The sequence below is a fragment of the Anabrus simplex genome, chromosome 1 (genome assembly GCF_040414725.1).
Source record: "Anabrus simplex isolate iqAnaSimp1 chromosome 1, ASM4041472v1, whole genome shotgun sequence".
NCBI classification, from domain to species: Eukaryota; Metazoa; Arthropoda; class Insecta; order Orthoptera; family Tettigoniidae; genus Anabrus; species Anabrus simplex.
The window spans coordinates 1,363,138,253-1,363,157,149 of NC_090265.1; the positions used below are offsets into that span (position 1 = coordinate 1,363,138,253).

At 41.0% G+C, this 18,897-nt stretch overlaps 1 protein-coding gene across 1 annotated transcript in view; it reads left to right on the forward strand.

Annotated features, from left to right (window-relative positions):
• Positions 1 to 18,897, forward strand: part of LOC136878850 (vesicular glutamate transporter 1) — a 246,398-nt gene that overhangs the window by 113,771 nt on the left and 113,730 nt on the right. The window contains exon 4 of the mRNA XM_068225767.1: positions 14,849 to 14,899. Within this exon, the coding sequence (XP_068081868.1) occupies positions 14,849 to 14,899 (51 nt within the window). The remainder of the gene's footprint in view (positions 1 to 14,848; positions 14,900 to 18,897) is intronic.

Sequence of the window (18,897 nt, forward strand, 5' to 3'; positions counted from 1 at the left end):
TTAGGAGTACCCTAATGTGTAAAAGTCCCAGCTTACTTACTTGTATTATAATAACCCTAGTTCTTGTGATGCTTTACTCGATAATTCAAAGAAGTCTCATATTATTTTTACGGGAGTCAAAGTGTAATCACTCCACTGCGCCTTATTCCACGAGATCGAGAATTTATGGGCATTGAAGGGAACTTGATGTTGTCCCACTTTTCTTGAGGTACGATTTTAAATCTGCTCTTAATATCAACAAGAACTGAGCCCACGACACGTCAGTTATTCAGGTCATTGATAGGAGTCACTAGCTATTTGCAATGCATATCAGCATATCGAGACGCCAAACTGTAGTTCGCCCCACCTGTCAGACCACTCTCACTTTCGACATGATTTATCTGGCAAATGTCATCAGAAAGAACCTGATCTAAATTCTCTGATCACTGCAAAATAGTGTACCAAGATATCACTTAAGCATTCCGAATTCTGAACTTGAACAACGTATTACTGTGAAACAGACACTTTTCTTTTATAGTTGTTGTCCTGGCTGTCTCATTTTGGGGCTAAGGGCATCATAGTCATCAATCTTGTAATTACTATGCGTATAAAACTAGTCTAATTCACTGAGTTACTGTGGTGAAATGAAATTGTTGCGGCTTACTTACAATTCATATTTTTCCAGGGGGGTGGGGTGGGGTGGGGGGGAATAGAAACCTCTTTCCAGGTAGACACCCTCCTGCGAGCGTTCATATTTCCAAGAAACTAGACCAGATATATCAGATTCTTTTTCTCTCTGTTTTCATGGTTGCAGATACAATAGTCATGCAAATTAATCGAACCGGAACGACATCGTTTCTACATTGCAGTTGATGAACGTGAGCTTCTCGCATCCTGACTAAACTCTTTAAATGCTTACCGCGGGTTAAGAATATTAATGGATTATGTTAGGTAATATTGATGTCGTTTTATCTCATCTTAAGGCAATGGGTTCGACTTTTTGGCTTTCAATTATTTATATCGTAGTCTGAAAGTTCGATAGGTGTTCATGCCTATTAGTGGTTTAACGTCGCAATAACGCATCGATGGTTTTCGGCGACGAAAGGATTGTAAAGGGCTTGAACTGGGAAGGACGTGGCATATTTAGCATTTTACTGGTGTAAAGATGGGAGCTTGGAAAAAACATTTTCATAGTCGTCGACGGTGGATTCGAACTCTCCGCCTCCCGAACGTAACCTTACACGGCCACGCACAAAGAACCACGCCGTGAACTTGTTCGGTAAGTGGTGTTAACTCAAGTTCGTGAATGCAACTAAGGAATTGTTTGATATGAGAGATAGTGAATGTGGCCACGAATGCTGGATAGTACGAGTAAGGATGTCCTCAGGCCAAATACTGTCACCACAATTGCGCAGGGCATGTGACAGGGCAAAAGCCATCTTGGCAGACCGAAGGAACATTAAGAGCAGTACGGTGTTCGAATTAAGATGATTACAATCAATTCATATCGATGTCGGTGGTGATTACAGCCATTCCTTTCGACATACATAAGGGGGTCATCTGAAAATTTGCGTTACGGTAGTTAGCGTCACAAAATGTGTGACGGAAGTAGTGTAACCCTAGCAGCCGCATGCTGTGTTGTGATGTATGGATGGATGGCCAGGCAATGCTACCTAGCAACCGTACAGGCTATGTCACATGGCCATCTGAAATTAGTAGCCGTTGATGGATGCCCACGATAGAGGGATATTTTTATGATCATTTGACTTTCGAAAAGGGAAAAAGTGTTCTTTAGCTAACAGGTTTTTTTTTTTTTTTTGCTATTGGCTTTACGTCGCACCGACACAGATGAGTCTTATGGAGACGATGGGTCAGGAAAGGGCTAGGACTGGGAAGGAAGGGGCCGTGGCCTTAATTAAGGTACAGCCCCAGCATTCGCCTTGTGTGAAAATGGGAAACCACGGAAAACCATCTTCAGGGCTGCCGACAGTGGGATTCGAACCTACTATCTCCCGAATACTGGATACTGGCCGCACTTAAGCGACTGCAGCTATCGAGCTCGGTTAGCTAACAGTTTAACATCGTACTAACACATCAAACGTTTCCGGCGACAACGGATGAGAAAGGGATAGGAGTGAGAAGTTAGCGGCCATGGTTTTAACTAAGGTACAGCTCCTACATTTGCCGAATATGAAAATGAAAAATCAAGGTAAACTATCTGTATGGATGCCGATGCTGTGGTTCGAATCCCCTATCTCCCGAATATAAGCTTACAGCTTCGCGACTCGAACCGTGTAGCCAACTTAACAGTTTTAAAGGGTAGTAGGCCCAGCATCTCATGTTGATACTAATCAGATGAGTAAAAGGGGCAGTTCCAGCACTGCGAAGAGCGAAGGTATCACAAAATAAAGGGAAAAGGCACGAAGAACATGAAAATGGCATCTCCGTAGGTATTGGAAGTACAGTAAACGCTGTCGGGCTAGGATGAGAACAAGCGTTGACCAAGGGAGGCTGGAAGGAGCCTGGCACAAGCGAGCAGGAGCGATGTTAGACTCAGGTACTCGTCATACCATGCTCAACTTACGTGGGGAACTACTGCTGGACAAGTGAGGTCGGTCAGGAACAGTTACAGAGAGGAACGTTGTGTCCTTATAAGAGGTTATTGCGAATACTGTACAGTGTAAAGCTAGAAATCTTAGAGTGAGGGTATTGGAAATGTTTAGGTTATCTGTGATTTCGTACGTCATTGCGTAATAATTATTATACTCTACTAATTGGGATGTTTTAAGTTATATTCTTTAGATCTTGTGTAGATGTATGAAAGTTGTTGCAAGTTGTTTTACGTCGCACCGACACAGATAGGTCTTATGGCGACGATGGGACAGGGAGGGGCTAGGAGTGGGAAGGAAGCAGCCGTGGCCTTAATTAAGGTACATCCCCAGCGTTTGCCTAGTGTGAAAATGGGAAACCACGGAAAACCATCTTCAGGGCTGCCGACAGTGGGGTTCGAACCCACTGTCTCCCGAATACTCGATACTGGGCGCTCTTAAGCGACTGCAGCTATCGATCTCGGTGTTATGTGTGACTGCGTAGGAATGATTATACAGTATAGTACTTACATTGACGAGGAAATGAATTAAGGCTCTGTCACACTAGGCTAGTTTAGTAAGCAGCAACCCAACTGTTGAAGAAACTCTTCAAGTTTGCAAGGCAGTGTCTTTTGCATTCTTCTCCATATACAGATAAATTACATGACGGATTCCACAGACATCCATACGTTATGAATATTTTTAAGAAGTCTATAACTGAGCTTGCTTCCGGAAGATAGTGGGATCGAACCCCAATATCGGCAGCCCTGAAATTGGTTTTCCGTGGTTTTCCATTTTCACACCAGGCAAATGCTCGTGCTGTACCTTAATTAAGGCCACGGCAGCTTCCTCCCCACTTCTAGGCCTTTCCTATCCCATCGTCGCCGCAAGACCTATCTATGTCGGTGCGACGTAAGAAAAAAAAATAGAAGTCTATAATATGTTATCCGTTGCAGTTTAATGCATCATCAGCCATTTTTCTCCCACAGAGAGCTGAATTACCCCACCTAGTATGTACGTGTCTATTTCTTATCTGTGGAGGTGGGGTTTGTTGAACCCCAGGAAAAAATACAAGCCGCCACTGTTCGATGGGTTATGTGGCAGGAGCAATGCTAGCGCAGGTAGCTTTCAGTTAGTTTGTTGGCAGTCACCCAAGTGAGTGGATAAGAAATACCGCAGCTTGCTTTCAGAATTATTATTTTGGTACTGACCACCAGGGGTTCATCAAACTCCATCTAAACAGGAATGTAACACCTTTATGCCTGAGTAGTTTGAAATATTTTTGTATATTCTATGGGAATGATCCGACTCGTTGGCTGAATGATCAGCGTACTGGCCTTCGGTTCTGAGGGTCCCGGGTTCGATTCCCGGCCGGGTCGGGGATTTTAATCGCTTGTGATTAATTCTTCTGGCTCGGGGACTGGGTGTATGTGTCCGTCCCAACACTCTTCTCATCATATTCAGACAACATACCACACTACCGACCACCACAGAAACACGCAATAGCGATTACATCCCTCCATACAGGGTTGGCGTTAGGAAGGGCATCCGGCCGTAAAACAGGGCCAAATCCACATGTGCGACGCAGTTTGCACCCGCGACCCCACAGGTGTGGGGGAAAAGCGGTAGAAAAAGAAAAAGAAGAAGATTCTATGGGAATGGTATTTTAGTTTACAAAGTTTGTTTTCTTTTACCGTTCAACGTGTCTTTGTATTTTATTAATGACGTCCTTGAAAACAGTTTTGAATGTGAATGATCCTGGGTTCGTCCGATTCATTGGCTGAAAGATTAGCGTACTGGCCTTCAATTCAGGGGGTCCCTGGTTCGATTTCCGGCCGGGTCGGGAAATTTAACCTTCGTTGGTTAATTCCAGTGGCCCGGCGGCTGGGTGTTTGTGCTGTCCCCAACAACCCTGCAGCTCACATGCCACACATAACACTATCCTCCACCACAATAACACTCAGTTACCTAAACATGGCAGATGCCGCCCACCTCATCGGAGGGTCTGCCTTACATTCGGCTAGAAATATCCACGCCAAATTATTATTATTATTATTATTATTATTATTATTATTATTATTATTATTATTATTATTATCCTGGGTTCGGAGACTGGGTAAATGATATTATCTACGCTAAAGAGAGCTATTATAGTAGTGTTGCACCAGGTTGAACCTAGTTTTCAAAGCGATCATGACATCGAAGCGGAACACGATATCTCCGAAAGGGAGGAGAATCTAGGGAGAAACCATTAGATGCTCTTCTTGTAAAACAGTAATCTTTTGTACATGTTCAGTGACATTTTAAGGTGATTGTACCCCCTAAACGTTTCTTCACATAAAGCACTGACAGTCATCTCCTACTATAATAGTGAATAGATGTTAATTCGTTCTCGATATAAATAGAGCAGAACGGCAGTGAATTTCACCTAAATGATTTGAAATATGTTAACCCTATATTAATGAATAGACAGTGACTTCGCCGACTTTTCTCCAATAACTAAATTTGAAATTATGTTTACGATTCAGTCAATCATCTTCATCCTAGACCGTAATGCCTCTCAGCGTTCAGTCTACAAACCTCTGCGAATTTACTAAACGCCGCCACAATCCTCTTAGTTTTCTACCTCTTACCTTCAAATCTTAAGAAACTGAATCTAGCCATCGTCGTCTTGGTCTCCCTTTACTTCTCTTACTCTCCATAACAGAGCCTATTATTTTCCTAGTTAACCTATCCTCCTTCATTCGCCTCACATGACCCTACCACCGAAGCCGGCATATGCGTACAGATTCATCCATCGAGTTCATTCCTAATTTAACCTTTGTCTCCTCATTCCGAGTACCCTCCTGCCATTGTATCCACCTGTTTGTACTAGCAATCATTCTCGCCACTTTCGTGCCTGTTACTTGTAACTGATGAATAAGATATCCTGAGTTCACCCAGCTTTCACTCCCGTAAAACAAAGTTGGTCTGAAAACAGACCGATGTAAAAGTACAGTAGTTTCGACTGGGAGCGAACATCTTTTCCCTCGGTACTCCGTCGTATGCTTTCTCTACATCCACCAAACATAAACACAACTGCCTATTCCCCTTGTAGCAGTTTTCAGTTACCTGGAGCATACTAAAAATTTGATTCTGGCAGCCCCTTTGTGGTATAAAACCACACTGGTTTTCACCCACCTTCCTCTCAACTACTGAACGCACCCTCCCTTCCAAGATGCCAGTGGATACCTTGCCTGGTATACTGATCATTGATCAATGAATGATATACCTCGATAGTTGTTGCAGTCCTTCCTGTTCCCTTGCTAATAGACAGGTGCAATTACTGCTTCTGTCCAATTAGAAGGCACCTTACCAGCACTCCATGCAAATTTTATTACTCTATGAAGCAATTTCATCCCTGCATTCCCACTATATTTCACCATTCCAGGTCTAATTTCATCTATTCCTGCTACTTCATGACAATGGGGTTTATTTACCATCATTTATCGAGCATAATTTCACCAACATCATTGTTCTCCTCCGCATGAGCTAGGCTGTTCGCGACGTCACCAGGAAGATTTCCTTTTACGTTGAGAAGATTTTCAAAATATTCCTTCCACCTCTCCACTGATTCCCTAGGATGTATTGTGAGTTCATCTGATTTATCCAAAACAATATTCATTTCTCTTTTCCCCTCCCATCCTAAGATTCTTTATTACTCTCGAGATAGGTTTCCCTGCTGCTTGACCTATCCTTTCCAGGTTATTACCAAAATCTTCCCAAGACTTATTTTTATGGATTCAACAATTATTTGTTTTTTCTATTTCTTTCATCTATGTACAATTCCCTGTCTGCATCAGCACTTGTTTGGAGCTATTTCTAATGCGCCTCCTTTTTTACATTTACAAGCTGCTGTCACTTAATAATTCCACCAAGATGTTCGCTTTTTCCCATCTTTACGCACAGTCGTTCCTAGGCATGCCCTTGCTGTTTCTTTTACAGCATCCCTGTATGCCACCCATTCTTTTTCTGTATCCTGAACCTGCTTACTGTCCATTGTTTGGAACATTTCACTAATCATATCCATGTACTTCTGTCTAATTTCTTCGTCCTGGAGATGTTCTACCCTTATTAGCCTGCAGACAGATTTCACTTTCTCTATCCTACGCCTAGAGATACAACTTGCACATTCCTAACAGATTTCCTCAATTCATTTTCGGTTATGATATAGTCTGTTATGGAACTGTTGCCCCTACCCTCCCATGTGTAGCGGTGAATAGCCTTATGTATTCGTAACTGTTAAACCCATACCATGACGAATAGAATATGGGATCACTCACTGACTTCAAGCGCGATCCCGCAGAGCGGCGCTAGTGGAGCCTAACACCAACGCTACACGAGCAGCTGTTTTACACTGATACGCACATAACCAAATACAACACTCAGTTCGTTAGACTTATGAATAATACTGTCAGAGAGTTGTAAATACTATTCTTAGTCTACACGAAGAAATATCTTCGCATTTTCGGATTGTTATAAGATAAAATGGAACATTACGAAAAGGGAAAGCAATATTGTGCTTTGCATACTTAAAAAAGACTATTTTAAACAGAGCACATAAAACATTAAACATTACACCATATTGAAAATAACACTGGCACTTTTCTCAAAAAAAGTGAATGACTTAAATTACCCACCAAAACTAGTCTGAGGCCACTTTTGATAGTTTACGAGTAGACTTAGCTGATTGCTGGAAGATCTTTGCGGATTTCTCTCGTTCTGTATAAGAATCGGCACTGTAAATAGATTAGGAATAATGTCCAAAGTGTGTTCAATACAACAGCCAGCTCCTGATGGCACAACTGAAATCGCCTCAATCGAGTCAAGACACTCGTAAAAATTATCGCCCCACATCGACCTAAACGAGTCTCAGTTATTCATGAATTTTCCTTTCAGTCTGGAAAAGAATGTCACACACACTTACAGGTGGACGTGTTAGAAACTTCGCGCCACGGCCGGATCCGTGATATTTATAATTAAATTTGCGGAAAAAAGTAGGTCAAATATTCTGCTTTTGGCCGATAGTTGCTTATATTTCCGCGGAATAAGTCACGCTCACTTCGCAAACTTTATTATCTTCTGGTGGTGTGAAATATCGTCTACCATCAAGCTTCCTTCCGTCAGCCGATTTACAACTAGGAACGAAACAGTACGACACTTTATGGAAATAATAGAAAACTAGCTCATTGCACGCACTACGTAATGCACAGATACTAACACAGGCTTCAGGAAAAATATTAAAACAAGCACATTCTTCGATAAGCCTTAAAATTATCGCTACGCTCTGGATGTTTATGACATGTCATATATTTTTTCCTTCATATTATTTTTATGTAAAATACATGTTTTTTTTTTTTTGCTAGGGGCTTTACGTCGCACCGACACAGATAGGTCTTATGGCGACGATGGGATAGGAAAGGCCTAGGAGTTGGAAGGAAGCGGCCGTGGCCTTAATTAAGGTACAGCCCCAACATTTGCCTGGTGTGAAAATGGGAAACCACGGAAAACCATTTTCAGGGCTGCCGATAGTGGGATTCGAACCTACTAGCCTATCTCCCGGATGCAAGCTCACAGCCGCGCGCCTCTACGCGCACGGCCAACTCGCCCGGTAAAAAAAATACATGTTAAGCATCAATCAATCAATCAATCAATCAATCAATCAATCAATCAATACCGATCTGCATTTAGGGCAGTCGCCCAGGTGGCAGATTCCCTATTTGTTGTTTTCCTAGCCTTTCCCTAAATGATTTCAAAGAAATTAGAAATTTATTGAACATCTCCCTTGGTAAGTTATTCCAATCCCGAACTCCCCTTCCTATAAATGAATATTTGCCCCAGTTTGTCCTCTTGAATTCCAACTTTATTTTCATATTGTGATCTTTTCTACTTTTATAAACGCCACTCAAACTTATTCGTCTACTAATATCACCCCACGCCATCTCTCCGCTGACAGCTCGGAACATACCACTTAGTCGAGCAGCTCGTATTCTTTCTCCCAATTCTTCCCAGCCCAAACTTTGCAAAATTTTTGTAACGCTACTCTTTTGTCGGAAATCACCCAGAACAAATCGAGCTGCTTTTCTTTGGATTTTTTCCAGTTCTTGAATCAGGTAATCCTGGTGAGGGTCCCATACACTGGAACCACACTCTAGTTGGGGTTTTACCAGAGATTTATATGCCCTCTCCTTTACATCTTTACTACGACACCTAAACACCCTCATAACCATGTGCAGAGATCTGTACCCTTTATTTACAATCCCATTTATGTGATTACCCAAATGAAGATCTTTCCTTATATTAACACCTGGATACTTACAAGGATCCCCAAAAGGAACTTTCACCCCCTCAACACAGTAATTAAAACTAAGAGGACTTTTACTATTTGTAAAACACACGACCTGACTTTTAACCCCGTTTATCAACATACCATTGCCTGCTGTCCATCTCACAACATTATCGAGCTCAAGTTGCAGTTGCTCACAATCTTGTAACTTATTTATTACTCTATGCAGAATAACTTCATCCGCAAAATGCCTTACCTCTGATTCCACTCCTTTACTCATATCATTTATATAAAAGTTATATATAAGAAAACATAAAGGTCCAGTAAAACTGCCTTGAGGAATTCCCCTCTTAATTATCACAGGGTCAGATAAAGCTTCGCCTATTCTAATTTTCTGAGATCTATTTTCTAGAAATATAGCAACCCATTCAGTCATTCTTTTGTCTAGTCCAATTGCACTAATTTTTGCCAGCAGTCACCTATGATCCACCCTATCAAATGCTTTAGACAGATCAATCGCGATACAGTCCATTTGACCTCCTGAATCCAAGATATCTGCTATACCTTGCTGGAACCCTACAAGTTGAGCTTCGGCGGAATAACCTTTCCTAAAACCGAACTGCCTTCTATCGAACCAGTTGTTAATTTCGCAAACATGTCTAATATAATCAGAAAGAATGCCTCCCAAAAGCTTACATACAATGCATGTCAAAATTACTGGCCCGTAATTTTCAGCTTTATGTCTCTTACCCTTTCCTTTATAAACAGGGGCTACTATAACAACTCTCCATTCATCTGGTATAGCTCCTTCGACCAAACAATAATCAAACAAGTACTTCAGATATGGTACTATATCCCAATCCATTGTCCTTAGTATATCCCCAGAAATCTTATCAATTCCAGCCACTTTTCTAGTTTTCAACTGTTGTATCTTATTGTAAATGTCATTGTTATCATATGTAAATTTTAACACTTCTTTAGCATTAGTCTCCCCCTCTATCTGGAAATTATCCTTGTAACCAACAATCTTTACATGCTGCTGACTGTATACTTCTGCCTTTTGAAGATCCTCACATACACACTCCCCTTGTTCATTAATTATTCTTGGAATGTCCTTATTGGAACCTGTTTCTACCTTAAAATACCTATACATACCCTTCCATTTTTCACTAAAATTTGTTTGACTGTCAATTATGCTTGCCATCATGTTATCCTTAGCTGCCTTTTTTGGTAGATTCAATTTTCTAGTAAATTCCTTCAATTTCTCCTTACTTCCACAGCCATTTCTAACTCTATTTCTTTCCAGTCTGCACCTCCTTCTTAGTCTCTTTATTTGTTTATTATAATAAGGTGAGTCTTTACCATTCCTTACCACCCTTAAATGTACAAACCTGTTTTCACATTCCTCAACAATTGCTTTAAACCCGTCCCAGAGTCTGTTTACATTTTTATTTACCGTTTTCCACCGATCATAGTTATTTTTTAGAAACTGCCTCATGCCTGCTTTATCAGCCATATGGTACTGCCTAATAATCCTACTTTTAAGACCTTCTATCACATTTATTTTTAACTACGACAAAAACAGCTTCATGATCACTAATACCATCTATTACTTCAGTTTCCCTATAGAGCTCATCTGGTTTTATCAGCACCACATCCAGGATATTTTCCCCTCTCATTGGTTCCATCTCTTTCTGAATCAGCTGTCCTTCCCATACTAACTTATTTGCCATTTGTTGGTCATGCTTCCTGTCGTTCGCAATTCCTTCCCAATTGACATATGGTAAATTCAGATCTCCCGCTACAATCACATTCTTTTCCATGTCGTTTCCCACATAGCTGATTATCTTATCGAATAATTCTGAATCAGCGTCAGCGCTACCCTTTCCCGGTCTGTACACTCCAAAGACAGCAAGTTGCCTATTATCTTTAGAAATGAGCCTTACACGTAGAATTTTATGTATCTCATCTTTAAATTTTTCGTAGCTTACAAATTCTTCTTTCACCAGGATGAATATTCCCTCTCCCACCATTCCTATCCTATCTCTACGATACACTCTCCAGTACCGTGAGAAAATTTCTGCATCCATTATATCATTTCTCAGCCATGATTCGACTCCTATTACAATATCTGGTAAATATATAGCCTATCTACTAAAATAATTCTATTCCTTTCTTTTCAATACTTCTACAGTTCAACACTAACATTTTTATGTCATCCCTATTTGATTTCCAGTTCCCTGTTCCGTTACCACCGCTCCCTAGCCACCCCATTTCCCCGAATGTACCTCCCTATTACCCTTTCAAACAAACCTCCTAACTTATACGTACCACTGCGGTTTAAGTGAAGGCCATCTGAGCGCAGATCCCTATCCTCTACCCACATATTAGGATCTAGAAATTTCACTCTCATTTTCCCACAGACCCACTCCATAGTCTCATTTAAATCCCCAATCACCCTCCAGTCAGTATACCTCCTACACAATGTTCCACTAGTAACAATCTCCGCTTCCTTAAACTCCACCCGTGCTGCATTTACCAGATCCCACACATCTCCAACTATGTTGGTACTTATATCAGCTTGCCCTACGTTGTTGGTACCAACGTGAAACACTACCACCTCTCCTTCTCCTTCTCCTCCTTCTCCTTCTCCTTCCCCTCCTCCTCCTCCCTCTCTTCTACTTTCCTTTCATCTACGGTGACTAAAATTACGCCATTTTCACGTGTCATATAAAGTCATATTTTGGATTTTTAACATTTTTGTCTTTTTCCGGTAATTTTCCATATATTATGGTCATATTTCCCCGAGAATTTTCGTATTTTTGTCATATTTTTATCTTTTTAATTCCATTTTCGCATACCTGCTTCCAGTCACTTCAAAGACGAATTTTCACCTCTCTTAATTGTTGTCTGTAATTTCTTACAATTATCTTTCTTAGAAATATATATGTATGTAATTAGGAGAGTAAGCTGTATATAAAGAGACAGATGCGTAGAAAGAGACAGAAAAGTGAGCCTCAATTGAACTCTAATGATTTGGCGTGTTTCAAATACTGCATGCCCCATTGACATCCTGCGATGTTAAGCGGTCTTTTATTCGTTACAAGTCAATGTTGAGTGGAAATAGAGGATCATTCCTATTTGAAAAAGTTAAAATGTATGTAATTTGCTATGTAATTCTTTCTTATCGCCCTTCAAAACGTAACATTTATTTCATTTTGTGCCGAGTCGAGAGTTACCTCTGGATTGAGTAATTAAATACAGTACATTCAAAATATAATAATAATTAATATTATTATTTATTTCGCTCATAGGGTCGGTTGGTGCATGCATTTCAGTGGACTTGGCAGACTGATATATAATCGCAACTTCTGGCCCGGTGAGGAAAGCATCGGGAAATTACATTACTTCAGAATTCCCTAATATGCCTTTTCAGTGACACCTAGGCTATCTATGCCAGCTGTTGGCGGAGCCGTGGAGGATCAAATCAGCTTTCGGGCTGAATACCCAACATACTTTTTTATTACTGAAACTGCTAGATTTTAAAAGTACATTTTCAATATAATGTTAATTTAAACAGCAGCATGATTTTGAAGATTTCGAAAATGTGACGTAAAAGTTTTGAAGTCATATTTATTGTCATATTTGAATGCGTTTTTAGGTCATAAATGCTTGCATATTTCTAACATTTTTAGACCATAAACGTCCAGGCACTAATTATCACCATGACTTTACGCACGCACTCTATATTACTCGTCGACATTTTGGAGCACGTGTTGTTGCAGTTGGTGCGTTGCGACTACAGCGCCACACTCCGGCGGGGTCACCAACGGCAATGTTAAGAGAGCGGAGTGATCACACTAGGTACTATCTGCGCACTTTTTAGCGATAGATTTACACCCTAGTGCTGAATCGGTCGACTTCGGTTATCTTCGAGATTCGTATTGGCAACCTATGAAACACAAACTAAGAATCGCTTATCATCGCTGTGCGCCATCTGGCGTACACTTTACGTACTCGTACTGTTGTTGTTTACACAGCAAAGCCAAACTATAGAATTCATGCTAGGAACACGTTTCGCATCGGGAAACATTATATATATTATTATATATTGTGCGTGTGTAACACAGTTGTTGGCGTTAAGATGACAAAGATTTAGAAAATTCATATCGATCGATCATATTATCGATTCAATTCAGATTTCATTTCCATTCAGTTGGCAGTATTTACCGGAACCGGCTGTGCTCCCTTCTTACTCCTCACCGAGTACAAAAATCTATCACTAAAAAGTGCGCGTACAGTATTCTATTCGTCATGCCCGTACTAACACAGAAGTCCAGCAAATGCTTCCCATTCCTATTAGGTTCCATATCTTCCCCACATTTACCAATCATCCTTTCGTATCCTTCAGTATGATTTCCAACTCTCGCATTGAAATCGGCCATTAGCACTATCCTATCCTTGCTGTTGTATCCGACTACGACGTCACTCAGTGCTTCATAAAACTTGTCAACTTCATCCTCACTTGCACTCTCACATGGTAAATATACAGAGACTATTTCACCAGAAAAGCCCAGGAAAACAACAGATAGGGAATCTGCCACCTGGGCGACTGCCCTAAATGCAGATCAGTAGCGATTGATAAAAACAACAAAAGATAACAATAACCAATTCCTCGAGCTGCCAAATCTACCCACATCATTCGCTCATTTGCGTGCCTAACAGAAACTATTTTGTGTGCAATAGTATTTTTGATGAACAGCTCTACCCCGCACTCTGCCTTCCGTTTTTAACACTTCATAATTTCCTACCTCTTCCTCATTATCACCCCTTACGCGGATATAATTTATTCCTAGCCCATCCAGATGCATCTTCGTTGATGACTCAGCCAGTTCTACTTTCTTTATTTCTCCTCATTATATCCCCATACCCGAATATCATTTAAATGCATCCTCGTTGCTGCCTCAGCCAGTTCTAATTTCTTTCTTTCTTTCTTTCTTTCTTTCTTTCTTTCTTTCTTTCTTTCTTTCTTTCTTTCTTTCTTTCTGTCTTTCTTCCATAAGCTCCATTAATAATGATAGCTCCCTATCGAATTCCACTTCGTTCGCAAAGTTGTTTCCAAGGAGTACCTTGTTTGTCAAGTGGGAGTGGGACTCCGTTACTTCCATAGGCCCGAGGCTTGCTTAAAACGTTCTGAGCGTGCTTAGAAAGTCCTGTGATGCAGGATGCTGTACCCTTACCTGGCTGTGTACTAGTAATAAATAATAATAATAATAATAATAATAATAATAATAATAATAATAATAATAATAATAATAATAATAATAATAATAATAATGGGCTGAGTAGCTTAGGCGGTAGGATACTGGCCTCCTGAGCTCAAGTTGGCGATTTCGATCCTGACTCAGTCCGATGGTCTTTGAAGGTGCTCAAATACGTCAACCTCGTGTCAGTAGATTTACTGGCACGTTAAAGAACTCTTGCGGGACAACATTCCGGCATCTCGGCGTCCCCAAAAACCATAAAAGTAGTTAGTGGTACCTAAAGCCAATAATATTAATAATAATAATAATAATAATAATAATAATAATAATAATAATAATAATAATAATAATAATAATAATAATAATAATAATAATAGCAAGTGCCAAACTCAGCCGAGTTCTGTAATTTCCAGGACCATCTCTTATCCTTTTACTCCCTTCTCTCATTTTTCCTGTTGGAATGTTCTTCATTAACTATGAATTCTTGCTGATTCCAAAGGTACATAGCTTGTGAGACCTAAGAAGTCTTTTGATTTCCCGTCAAGCGTGGCTTTTCCCTAACTTTAGCTGATCTTCGAGGTGTTATTGAAGGGGCAGAAGACTATGTTGTTAATGATCCTTAATGCGGATTAGCAATCACATTTACATTATTGTAGTTGCAATTTTCATATCAATCTCTTTTATCATTTCAGGGATCTCGCCATGACAGAGATGTCTCAGGAGAAATTGACTGAAGATGATGGGTAAGTCTCTATCTCAAATATCATTAACTTCTTTCCCAGTTGCAAATTTAATACAAAACCGGCATTTTTACACTAATGAATAGTCTCTTCGAATTACTTAAAACTGTTCTTGCAATTAGTATATAAATAATGTTTTTATTGCTGTTGTTTTATTGAGAAAGTTGGTGAGAGTACCTGTAACTACTGTAGATAACCATCCCCTCTTAACAGTAAACAGAGGAAAGAATGGAAGAATTCTGACTATTCGAAGATTGTCGGTATCGCTAAAAGGAAGAGAAGAACTATGAAGAGCGTGAGAATGAAAGATACCCCATGTCTCACAAACGTTATACCGTTGAGTCTACGGAGAGTAACAGTTGACCAAGAGAGGTTGGAAGGAAAGATGAAGGCGAAGTGGAAGCGAAGCCAGACTCAGCCACTCCACGCCACCAAGCTGAGAACCCCTGGGGGCTGGCACTCTTAATTGCCTTAGGAGAGTGGTACTTAGAGGTCATCATTTCCATTATTCTTTCTAGAGTGGTACTTAGAGATCATCATTTCCATTATTCTTTCTGCCTTTGAGATTTCTATTAATTGAACTGTTTCCATTTTGCTTCAAAGGCCTCAACCCAGCATTTGCCTGGTGATATAGGAACTAATGAGAGTCTAAGATCTCAAAAGTCTAACGTCAATCGCCACTACCAGATGGCGGAGCCCTGACTTTCTGACCGAGAGACTTGGCCTTGAGGTTGGGGTCGCACAGGTGTGAGCTTTCATTGGTGAGATAGTGGGTTCAAACTCCACTGTCGGCAGCCCCGAAGAAGGTTCTCCGTGGTTTCTCATTTTAACACGAGACAAATTCTGGGGCTGTACCTTAATTAAAGGCAACGACCGCTTCCTTCCCACTCGTAGACCTTTCCTATCCTATCGTCGCCATAAGACCTATCTGTGTCGGTGCGACGTAAAGTAGATTGAAGGAAAATAACTTTCTGACTTCAAATTGACGGGTTCGATGCCAGCTCTGTCTGGCGACATTTGAAGGTGCTCAGATACGTCTGCCTCGTGTCGGCATGTTTAGTAGCACGTAAAATAACTAGACCTGTTGCGAGACGAAAATTTCCAGACCCTCGGAATCTCCAAAAACCGTAAAAGTAGTCACTTCATAATAACTCTTGTTTATAAGTGATCGACTGATTGGTCAGTGTTCTCGTCATCGGCCGGATCGTGAAATTTCAACACCAAACCAAACCAAACCCCACGGCACTTAACGTTACCCTTGAAAGAGCCTTGGCCTGCTCAGCGACCGCTGCCCAGCCCGAAGGCCTGTAGATTGAGGGATCTTGTGGTCAGCACGACGCATCCTCTCGGCCGTTATTCTGGGCTTTGGAGACCAGAGCCGCCATCTCACCGTCAGATAGCTTCTCAATTCTAATCACATAGGCTGAGTGGACCTCAAACCAGCCCTCAGGTCGAGAGAAAAATCCATGACCTGGCCAGGAATCGAACCTGGGGCCTCCGGGAGAGAGGCAGGCATGCTACCACTACACCACGGGGCCGGCGAAATTTCAACAGCTTGCGGTTAATTCCTGTGACTCGGAGCTATCCCCAACATAACTGCAACTCACGTACCACATATTAGTCTGTGAAAAAGAAAAAAAAAACTGCCGTGTGTAACTTACAACTCGTGACAGGGAAAGAGTTTTTTTCTCTTTTTTTTTTTTTGGTAATATCTGAATCCATCTCTTTTCAGTTTTGACTCATTTAATTTATAACTGTTAGGTTCTTCAGTCGTCTTCCGAAACTGACTGATGTTCAATATATAAATGTTATTATTGATTTAAGCCTACTATGGAGTGCTTATGACTAGTTCTTTCTGGATGCTCGCTTTCGATCTCAGTACATCTTGAGTCCTGCTGTTAGTTTTTCCTTTCTTTCCCGTGAAAGAGATTTGCGAAATTTAACAATCTTTGGAAGAGGAGACCACGAATTTACCAATTTCAAAATGTAGGGTGGTGTGAGACATCAGTAACAGAAATCCCAGCGGAAGCTAAGTCTCTTTTCACTTCATTTAGCCACATGCTTCCAGTCTTGTAGCTTTTGATGAGTGAGAAGATCATCTTCGTAAGCCTGCCGTTGCCCAGTCTCAGAAGGTGCCCGTAAAACTTCAGCCACCTACGTTGCATGCTAGTGATAGCCTTTTCCAACTGTTGTTCAATTCAAAGTTCGCGTTCAGTCGGTAGGTTTCATCCGGGAGCACTCTTGATCCATGAATTTTCCGGAAGATACGTCTTTCGACTTTTTCCAGCTCGTCCATGATGCCTTTCCTGTTCATCAGTTAGGTCTCCGCAGCATATAAGAACTGGGGTCTGACAACAGTTGCAACAGTTGGTATGCTGCGTTGAGTTTGGCACATATGTCTAAGATGGAGGGTCCGTCTCTACCACTGGGGTGGACCCATTCGCCAAGATGCCGGAATCGATTAAACGATTAACTTTTCCAATCTTTCCAAATATGGTCGTCAAAGGGACTTTCCCGTGGTGTTTACTCTCGAAGTACTTGGTCTTTTCCTATCATATTTCTAGTCCTTTCTTCGCCGCTGTCTCGTGTGAAGATTGAACAGCTACTGCAGCATCCTTAGAGTTGTTGGCTAGGATCGCGATATCATCTGCGAAGGTCAGGCTCTTGATATCGATCTTCCGTGTTCCGGTTCCAATGGTAACCGGTTTGATTCCAAGATTGCTCAGTGTAAGTTCCCAGGTCTTTATGACTTGGGCGAGCACCAGATTGAAGAGAATAGTTGAGAAGCCATCTCCTTGTCTCACACCAGTTCTGATCCAGAAACTCCGAGACAGTTGTCCTTTGAATTTTACCTTGGAGGTATTGTGTCTGTGAGAGTCTGTTCGATGAGGTTGCGTATTATAATGTATAAACTACCTGAAAAAGAAAACATGTGGTAACATACTTGAAAAAAGAAACAACTTAATTTAAATAGAATGAAACGTTTCGTTCGTGAAAGAACATCATCAAATTTTATCAAATCACACTCAAAAATATTTAGAAATTCTAAATTATTTTCGGTAGACTGAATAACCTGACAGTTATACATTTAATTCAATTTTCAAATCCTTTGCAATGATTTAAGAAAAGGGTGGGTAAACAACAGCTAGGGAATTTGTCACCTGGGCGACTGCCCTTAATGCAGATCAGTGCTGATTGATTGATTGATTGATTGATTGATTGATTGATTGATTGATTGATTGATTGATTGATTGATTGATTGGTGACATTATTTCGTTCTTTCCTGTGTAGGATTTGTCGTGAACGGTGAGGATACAGGAAGCTGATACGAATGTTTCCATGTGCTCTGATCTAAAGCGCTATAGGTGAGGTCGCAAGTACACTGTTTAGTTAAGACCTGTGGAAAATATCAGCACTAACAAGGATGATAGAAAAATATTAGCTGCTAGTGATTCATCATGCTCCCGCCTAGTGGCCATGATCGATTAGGTATTGAAGTCTATACGGTCTGACAGCGTGTTTAGCCGGTTCGTGTCCCGTTGGTGGAAAAAATCCCCATCAGAATATTGGACGTCAGGGTAGGGAAGATCGCGTGCCTGGATGTAATTCGAAACCTCTCCGCAGTGCTCGTATGGAGTTAGGGCATATAAAGCTGTTGATGGTGATTCGTCCGTCGGATGGCGACGTAAAGCCTTGAGCAGATACCTTGGTGCTATTCGACAGGAGTAGGCTATTTGCCGGCACCGGTTCTCACCCTCTCCCTTCCCACTATCATATATTACGTAATTAATTTCATCTCATCTCATTTACTCCTCTGATTAGGTTGACTTCAGGAAGGGCACCTGGTCGTAAAAACTCGCAACGAAGATTCATGTCACTTTATACCGGACCCCGTAGAGGAACGGGACATACATACATACATACACACATACATACATACATACATACATACATACATACATACATACATACATACATACAGTGATTCATCATGCGCATAG